General features: G+C 39.5%; 1 protein-coding gene across 1 annotated transcript; it reads left to right on the top strand.

Annotated features, from left to right (window-relative positions):
* Positions 1–5,424: 5,424 nt before the first annotated feature.
* On the top strand, positions 5,425–9,572 carry LOC119264988 (GTPase IMAP family member 9-like). The gene is made up of 4 exons (XM_037544156.1): positions 5,425–5,739; positions 7,749–7,891; positions 7,983–8,027; positions 8,158–9,572. The coding sequence occupies exons 2-4, from the start codon at positions 7,876–7,878 to the stop codon at positions 9,261–9,263; spliced, it is 1,167 nt and encodes a 388-aa protein (XP_037400053.1). The 5' UTR covers positions 5,425–5,739; positions 7,749–7,875; the 3' UTR covers positions 9,264–9,572.
* The last annotated feature ends 687 nt before the right edge of the window (positions 9,573–10,259 follow it).

Raw genomic sequence — 10,259 nt, 5'->3', positions numbered from 1 at the left:
CCATGAGTCGCTGAAAGGTACTGGGCGCATTACAGAGGCCAAAAGGCATTCGATTGAACTCAAAAAGGCCGAAAGGAGTGCAGAATGCTGTTTTTGGCTTGTCCTTTTCTGCCATAAGGACTTGATTGTATCCACTAGTCAGATCCAAGGTCGAGAACAATCGAGCACCCGCCAAAGCATCCAAAGATTCCTCAATCCTTGGTAATGGGTAAGCATCCTTTCTAGTCTTTGTATTCAACTGCCTGTAGTCAACACATAACCGTAGAGTGCCATCCTTTTTCTGGACCACAACAATTGGAGAGGAATAGGGACTACAGCTCACCCGCACCACTTCCCTCTCTAAAAGCTCTTGAATATGTGCCTTAACTTGCTCATACTGGGAAGGTGGAAGCCTGCGATAACGTTGACGAACTGGTGTATCATCAATCAATGGAATTTCGTGTTGTACTAAGCTGGTACACCCTAGATCACCTTCAGTTTGGCTAAAGACCCCACTATACCGTTGGAGCAACTCTTTCCCTTTTTGCCCCTGAGCTAATGACAAGGTAGGCCAAGAAAGATTAGACAGATCTAGTGGCTGACCCTCAACCTGTAGTGCCTGTATAATGGCAACACTCCCCTGATCTTCAACCCTCTCCTCCAAAATCACCACCGGGTTTTTGGTTTGTAGCGCTACCAAAAATAGACTTCCCAACACAGTACGGGGTGGTAGCCACACATCTCTGGTCTCCACATTAACTACCGGCACCCAAGTCTGGCCTCTACTAAAAGAAAGATAGGCTCTAGAAAGTAAAATGCCAGGTGGTAGCTTACTGTTCCCAGGCTCCAGCAATACTGACTGTAGTGATGACCCCACATGCTGATTGCCAATAGCTTCCACCAATTGAACTGAGCCTGCTGGAATGCGGATGGCCATACGTCCTGCTACCTTCACTGGGCCCAGGCAACCACTCGAAGGCAGGCAATCTAACTGATGGCATTCTTTGAAAGCCTGCTTCCAAACATACCCCACCGACTGCAAAGGAGGGGCCTGAAAAAGAGTCGAGCCATGTTGTTCAAACAATTCACGGTAACACTGGCCGATAACATTCATGCCCAATAATCCCGGGACCCTAGACTTTTGAATTTTACTATGGGGATCAACAGGATCTCTAATAACCAAAACACCCATTGCCGCCAAGGTCCTACCTAATACTTGCATATCCAACTCCAAGTAGCCAATATAGGGAACTTCCAAACCATTAGCTGCCCTAAGTTGAAGCCAGCGACATTGCTGTAAGGGTCTAAAAACAGACTGAAAATGTTGATTAAAAAATGTTTCAGTAACAGTAGTAACCATAGAGCCTGTATCTAGTAAGCAAGGAACAGAAACCCCTCCCATGCATACATCAATAACAGGACAAACTCCCATTAATCTAGATAATGGGCTAGAGGGCAAAGTGGAGCCTTCAATATGCCTAGCTGGCGGTTGGCCCTCCCCACCAGCCGGTATTAGTTTTCCTGCGGCTTGAACGGAATACCCGCGCTCCTCGATCCCCCACTATCTGGAAACCTACCCCCCCTAGATACTGGGTTAGATCCTCTACCTTCCCGACAAAACCTTGCAATATGGCCTGGTTGCTTACAACGAACACAAATAGGCCTACCAAAAGAATCATATGGATAAGATGGAGCAGTTTGACCCAAGGAAGCCCCCTGTGTAGAAGGTGACTTATTACCCAAAGACAAATGTGTCAACAACATATCCAGTTGAGCTTGCTGCTTTTTCAAACCCTCCTTCAATTCAGCTAATTCATTACTAGGTTGAGCCGTTACTGCTTGGCTGGCAGCCCTATACTCACCTACTACCTCAAGTTGAGTATCACAGGAGTATGCGCGGGTCCTTGCCAATCCCCCATGCTCACCTTCTTCTACCCAACGAATAGCATCACTGCGTATAGTTAAAAAGGGAACATTAGGGTTAAGCCTCACTGTACGTTTTAACTCCCGCCGTAACATGCTATCCCGGACGTACTCAATGAATTGATCCCGTACCAAATGATCGCCATTTGCAATGGGCCTAGGGCTTTGGCGTTTAATAATCTCCATTAGGGATAAAAGAGAATGCGAATATTCTCGCAAAGACTCCCCTTCTAACTGTCGACGGTGGAAAAATTGCTTTTGTAATCCAATATAAGATTTAGAACAGCCATAAATATCAACCAGAATGGTGAGAATTTTCTCTGGATCATTTCTTTCACTCGCTGGGCGAAATTTAATCTCCGTTTTAGCTTCCCCATCTAAATGATCGTATATAAATAAGGCTTGCTCACGTGGCGACATGTGACGACCTTCCAAAGACCTGCGCACCTCCTCAACCCAATCTTCTACTGAGGGCATATCTGCAGATTTGCCAGAAAACCTAGGACATTTTCTCTCTCTTGGAATGTAGACATACCGCTCAAACCTATTTTGGCTAACCTCTGCTCGCATACTGGCTTGTGTCTCCTCCCCATTACTGGTGCTAGCACCCACATTAACACCTTCAGTAGCTTTCAATCTATCATTTTCAGCTTGCAACTGCTGCACACGTTCGTTCAAAGCCCTTAGTTGTTCTTCCATATCAGAATTAGGCAGAGACATGTCGCCCAAAAAAAAACACACCAAAAGGAGTCAATGTACTTAAGACAAAAGAAAGAAAAAAGAAAAAATGGTTTCCAGCGTCACGAGGAGCGGTCAGGTCTGCAGTCTTCCTTGATAGCGGCTTCCTTTCTGGCAGCTTCCCAGACGACCCGGTCCGTGGTCCCACTGGATCTGCTAACAAATAACCACTGCTTTTCTTCCACCCTTTTTGTTTTCTTCTCTGCCAAAAATCACCCTATATGCACCGCTACCCTATCAAATATTAAATATCCCCAAACAAATCGGTTAATATATGCTCGGAAAAGCTACACCAGCACTCTAATCCTGCCGACTACGCCAAATTGTGACCCGAGGGCTACCTGATTCCAAATTGTGACCCGAGGGCTACCTGGTTCGATTATTATTCGGTAACCAACCCAAAGAATTACCTAAATAAGGCACGCAGAGACGTTAAGAGGCTGGTATATTAACAGGTTTATTAAGGATAGAAAATTTGACAGCTGCACACATCATAGCGATCAGACCCACTTCTAAAATCACATCACCCTAGCACAATCTGGGCCTCGATGGGTTATTAATTACTAATGGTAAAATAACCACGCATAAAAAAAAGGAAGGAACCACAATACCAGCCTAGGTTCAACCCCCCATACTAAATTACACACTGTGATTAAATAAAATCAGTAGACAATGAAAAGAGATTACATAAATATACTTCCAGTCACCCACACTAATCAAATCAAAAATAAACCAAACGTGACACAGCAACCTTCAATATAGGTGGGACAGAAACCCGGCTTAAATGAGCTGAATATCCTCTACCTTTCAGCGTGCGGCTCCTAACCGTCCTTCCTAAATTAAAAAGGCACCAGATTAACCAGGGGTAAAATATATTAGGGGCTGCCCTGGGTCAAAAAGCCTCCCAATAATATACTAAAATATTCCTTTATTAACTATTTAAAAATGATGTAATGCAGAGGTATTAAAAAAAGGGGAAGAAGAAAAAGCAGTGGCTATTGTTGCTGACCGTACAGACCGGTTAACTGTAGCAGGTGGAATGCACAGCGCAACTTCACTTTGTAGTACTTCAGATATCCCCAGGGGCTCACACAATATCTGTCACGCCACACTGCTGATTCAGAAAGCCCCCCACTCTCCCTTTGTAAATAAATAAACAAACCATCATTAAGACACTAAACTGGGACCTCCTGTGGTTATTATTAATAAAAACCACCAATACCTGACAATACTACGACAGTAATACATATCGTAACTGCCAGCATTTACAAAGCATTTAAACAGCAACCGTACCTGTGTAAATGTGGGCTTCTCGCACACACACGGCGCCAGCAGGCTCAGTCACGTTCCTATGGTCTTCCCCAAAAGTTTAACATGCACATTAGCAACATACAGCTTCACGGATCTTCCCGACGCCGAGCTCAGATTTGCCCCCACGAGATCAAACGATACTTCGTTCTCCCTGCGCGAGACTATATAGCGGGTGAAGCCGAGATCAATCAAAACACCAGTGTCAAAATAAAAGCCCCCTCTATGCTTCTACCCATCACATATATATATATATATATATATATATATATATAGGTGCAGTCTCGGCAGTAGAATGGGTGCGTGCTGCCGTGTTGTCCACTGACTGAAGCATGAACAGAAACTTATACTGTGATTGCCATACTCATTACAGGCAAATAACACTGCATCCTCCCAATCTGGTTTCCATCATTGACCGTGGGTGGACGAACACCCGATAGGAAGGGTCACATATATACGTGCTGTTTCGAATTACTTTGATGTCGGCTCCTCGCTCCTTTTTTCTTGCGATTAACCATTTCTTTCTGATATCATAACAACAATAATAATAATAATAATAATAATAATAATAATAATAATAATAATTCTTTATTTTTATATAGCGCTTTGTCAAGGACCCAAAGATGCTTACAATTCAAAGTACATAGATAACACACTTAACACAGACAACAAGAGCACAATAATACAAACAAAAAGACAAGGCAGTATATGGGAGGTCATATGAAGGAGCATAACAGACTGAGGGTAGGTTTTGAGTTTGGTGAGGCAGACCAGTTTATATAAGAAATGTCTGGATAATGACAGGGTCAGACATTGAAGACATGAGGGAAATCATCAAATGGAAATGAGTAAAAACTCAAAATGATTCTACACAGAACTTCCCAATCCGGAAGTGTCGACCCCAGAAATGTCAGAAAGGCTCATACTGAGGGCTTCTGCAGGAAATGCGTGTGTAGAAAGTTCTTCTTGAGGAAACACAGAGCAGAGCAGGCTGCTTAGACCAGTAGCCAGACAATGCTACTCAATACACTGTTCTATATCGTGGTTGCTGGGGTGGTGATATGAGGCAAATAACAGGATTCAACTGCCAGCTGAAGAGAATGTGAAGTTCAAGAGATTGAAGTTTAAAAATCTGTTTATACCTGTTTATATGTTTAAAATATTTTAATATGGCTGCAGAAAAACTGATATTATGGAGTTTTATTCAGCCAATGAGCTCAATAACCACAGTCTACAGAGTGAAATGTGGTATTCAGGATTTTGTTTATTTAATATTTGCAGGCAAAGCCTTATATAAGATTTTTGAAGGGCTTAACTGAGCTTTTCACGAAAATTACTTTCAGAGTTTTTGTTTCTCAATTGCTTGGATCTCAATTCCTTTTGCAAACCAACAACAGAAAAAAACAGTACGTTCCTGCATTGAGCAGTAAAGACTTGCTGTTTTTTTATTCATCCTGTCACATGACTTACCAGAAAGAGCAGCTGGACAAGCTGACAACAGCAGGCATAACAAAAAAAATGATGAGACTGATAACCATAGAATCAGTATTCTAATCTTTTTAGCACTGAGATAACTCAAAAGTGCGTATCACTTAAAATGATGTAGGATGTTAAGACAGGTTGGGAGAGACTAAAGAATTTTATCACTGAATTGAAAGACATTTGCTGCTTTGGCCACACCCTTCAAAAGACAGTAGAACATGAACACAGGTTGTTTTGTGCACAAGGATCAATAAACAGCAAGTGAATCTTAAAGGATAAAGGATTTTTCCCTACTGTGAGAAGAGGCTGGTAAGAGAAGTTCACATTATGCAACTATGACTAAACAGAACGCAACAGAATGACTAAACTTTGATTTGTCATGTTGCGATTCATACTAGTGAAAAGGTCAGTGTATGTTACTTCTAGAGTGAGATTGCTGATTAAAATATTTAGACACAAATGTAAACTACGAATGAAAGGATCAATATAGTTTATTAAATTTATTAATAAAATGTGGACTGCACGCTGGAGAATATTAAAAGGGCAACTGTATTGAGATCTACATATGACCTCTCCAGGAACTGGAATGTTTATGTCCTGGAATATAAAATGTGTCTTTCTATTTCTATTAGCATCAGAAAAACATAGATACATAGCTGTAATCTTCTCAACATTAAAAAAAATCCTGCAGTCAGTATTCTGATTCATAAGCAGTAGTGGTTACTCATATTTGATTGCGATTTACATCTTTGATTAAACACCTTAAACTCCAAAGATCCAAAAGTCTTGATCAAGGGTAGGAAACTCTGGCCCTGAAGTGTCAGATGTCTGCACAGTTTAGTTATTTCCTGCTCAAACCCACCTAATATAAGTCAGAAATCAGTTACCTGGTTTGTCTGGTGTATTAGAACAGAGAAATCATGAAATCATGAAATCATACTGGACTCTCAGTTCCTCACCCCATTCTAAACTGAATTTGGCCTTATATCCTATGTTATAAACATTAATGCTCAGCACCAAATGCAAAAGTACAACTTGTCACATATGAGATATGCGAGAAGAGTCCTTCATTATCAGGATTACTAGTGAAAATGATGTTTAGGGCAAGTTCTTAGGGCCCTGTAGCCGAGGTTGTCAGCAGATAATGATTTTCTCTGCACATCACACACTGTTCTGAAGACATTTAGAAAGTAATGATTTAGTAACATTTTGTCAAAATAAAGTGCAAGTGTTGCTGGGCCTGTTTCTTAATTATCACCCTTTTATGTGATCACCATACTTTCATATCATTGCCAAAATATCTGGTTGGGAGGAAAAGTGTAGTTAATTACTATTTTTAAGTTGTGTAGTTATCATTTTAAGTCCCCTTTAATGTCTCCCAGATTTTCTGCGACAACATGTATTTTGCAGCCCAGTGAAGAAGAATTGCCAGTTGACCGTACATAACTGGTCTTTATATCATAGCTGTTCCTTATTACTTGATCATTTCTGGCGCCTCTAGAGAACAGGCTGAGAAGGTTCAGCAGAACACTAGTCCAATAATAAAACACAGACTGCAGTAAATTAAACTAAAAAGTTGAAATGAAATGACTATCAGCAGAAGTAATTTGTCCAGGTCAATTACAAACATCAGCACACAAGCCTTCATGCGCCCTTCAAGCAAATTAGCAATTTTTATTTATTTATATTTTTCTATCAAGTTAGGATGTCATATCGTCTGTTTACGCTTCAGTCTATAAGTCACTCAAAGCATTATGAGGAGCAGTCAGTTATGTTTATGTCCTGTGTCATATTGGGTGCAAGACTGTACTGTACTGACTGTAAAGCCAGGTATTTTGAAAGGAGGGAGTGGGGTTGGCACCTTAATAAATTAAGACCTTGACTGTTTTTGTGTACTCATATAAGATGGCACATGAGATGGCTTACAGTATGTAATTAATCACATCCAAAACAAGCGAGTGTAGCGTCATCTGCAAAAGAGCAATGCAGGTGACTATGGGCTGGCAGTGCTGAGAAAGAGAGTGTTTAAAAAAAAAGGGGGTCACTTAATGTTTCTTTTTGTGTTGAGGGGGCAACATTCATTTATTCAGTTTTTTATTTGCTTTGAAGATAAAACAAGGACTCCTTTCCTCAAAGGTCATAGAGTTTTCGGCTCTAGAGTCAGTTAACATTAATCTGTTTAGGTTCTATGTTCTAATGCTCCAAGAGTTTTCTGTTCTGTATGTTCATATTTTATAATGTCGTAACGAAGACATAACCCAGGATACAGTGTCGCACAATAGGGTAAGAGAGTTAACACATTTATTATACCTGTACAGCTTCCAAAGAAGAGTAACGTGTGGAGACCTCTGCACGCCTAGAATACCAACTGAAATTGCAGTTTCCAGATGGCTTTCAAGCACAGTGGATTGTCTTTCTGTAGGTTGTGCAACGACAACTTAAAATATGGGATCTAAGAAATGTGAGTGTGCCTGTTTTTTATGTTTTGTATTTTTGGTCTTCTGTCAAAAAATTTAAATTACTGCAACATATTTTTCTTTGTCAATCCACAGCCAAACCAGATGATGAACAACATTTATTAGGGGATACAGATGATGGTAAGAGGTTTATGTATCTCAAGAAAGAAATAGCTTTGTTGTTTGACAGCTTCATTTCACACAGTAATACCATCACTTGGTAGTTTATTTAGGCTTTTGATTAATAATAAGCTTCTTTTCTTCTATTTAGAAATAACAGTGCTCTTTGACAAGATCAAAATTGTGCTCATTGGATGTCAGAAAGCTGGGAAAAATAAGATTGGAAATGCCATTCTCGGGAAGAACGCCTTCACATACCTGAACACACGTAAAGAACACTACTTGAAGGATGACAACACAATATTTGGAAGACGCATTACGTTAATCCGTGTCCCTGGTTGGTCTCAAGACTTGAGCTCTGATGATATTAAGCAATTTAAAATCCAGCAAGTGATTAAAGACAGTGTGAAGTCGTTTAAAGATGGACCTCATGCTATTCTACTGGTTGTGAAAAGAAACACGACACTTACAGAGACAACAAGAGAGACACTGGAAAAACTTTTGGGTTCCAATGTTTCTGAGCATATGCTAGTTTTTTCTATAGATGGAGCAAAGATTTCATTTGCTACCATGATTGACCACTGTGCAGAGAGGAGACAAACAACAATTGACAGATGCAAAAAAAGATATCACCTCTTTAGGAGATGCATGTGTGGAAAGCAAAACATGGAGTTAATTGAAATAATTGAGGACTTCATTATGAAGAAGAAAGCCATTAATTTTCATTCCACTGGGAAGGAACAACCAAAGCCTGAACGGCAGGTTCAGCAGCTGGCTACTCTGGTGAATAGACTGAAACAGAGAATTTCAGATCTGAGTGAGTACATCTCAAAATTACAATCACGCAACCAGACAGAGACTTCTAAACTGCGAAGAACAATAGAGTTAAAGAATGAAGAAATAAGGAATCTACAAGCTGTGCTGAGACAAAAGGAGGAAGCACTGAGAGAAATGAAGGAGGCGACAGAAAGACTAAGGTCAAACCAAAGTACCACAGAGATGTCTGCCCTGCATGAAAGGATAACACAGCTTGAGAATGAAGGAAGAGAAAGAGAAAAGGAGCTTCAGAAAATGTTGGAAGAAAATGAACAGAAAAAGGCAGAGATAAGAACATTGAAAGAAGAAAATCAAGAATTAAAGGACATTTTGTGTGTGCAAGAAAGAAAAAAGAGGCAAATCCAAAGGAGGATGACAAACGGAACCGAGGCAGAATCATTTGAATTATATGTGCTGCTCCCAACAGGTAACTTGCTATAAATCTTGCTAATATTTTTTATTTTTTTGTAACAACACTCATTCTTTGTGTGTACCACTCTGAGTGAATAGACGTGCATTAGTAACTCTGGCAGCAACAAAAATCCAAGACTTAACAATATTTAGGGACGATGTCCAAATAAATCTTCTGGATAACTTTCATTAGAACATCTGCTAATACCAGCGCTTCACTCTGTACATCACAGATTCCTCTATAAACAGAAGTATACATTGGTGATCTTTCACTTTTATGAAAGAAAGCCTAAAGACTGGGCATTAATGTATTGTATATTGCTGTTGTCCAATGAAAACCGAATATGTGTAAAATATTTACTTTATAAGAGAAGGGAAAAATACTCTTACCTTTCAATGTTAGTCAATGCAAAGAGATTTTGTTCCAAGTGATTTTAAAGCATTTCTATTGGTCTGTTCATCTTTAAATTTTTACACAATGTAAAGGACAGCTGGTGCGTTGAAATGATGTAGAAAGCTAAAAATCAACAAAAATGATATACATGAGATACATTTTTCACTGGACAGTGACGAAATGTAAAGACTGTATTTGATGCTGTTGCTTTGCATTTGCATTGCTTTTTCTCACTTGCAAAAATTCTTTGCAATTTTATGTTGAGAAATTTTATTTTTTAATTGTTGCACTATTTAATTCAGATTCAGCCTCTCAAATCAAAGTCAAAATGGTCAAATATAAAAAAAACATTTCTAATTTCAACATATGTTATCTCTGAAGCATTTTTAGTAAAGATAGGATTTCAGTTATTTGCATATTGTTGCATTTTGTTTTACATTTGAAGATATTATTGAAAATAATGGGATACTTTATTTAATTAATTAATTAATTAATTTGTTCTGACAGCGACCATGTGAAACACACATTGGCCTATTTCTATGGTCTCATGTTCTTATGTTCACCTGAGAGATCAGGAAATTAAACAATGATTCATGACTTCCTGTTTTACTGGATAAGTGTTGATGCAGAGG

Source organism: Pygocentrus nattereri, chromosome 2, assembly GCF_015220715.1.
Source record: "Pygocentrus nattereri isolate fPygNat1 chromosome 2, fPygNat1.pri, whole genome shotgun sequence".
NCBI classification, from domain to species: Eukaryota; Metazoa; Chordata; class Actinopteri; order Characiformes; family Serrasalmidae; genus Pygocentrus; species Pygocentrus nattereri.
Note: the sequence above shows the minus strand (reverse complement) of the source record. Positions and strands in the feature narration are given on the sequence as shown.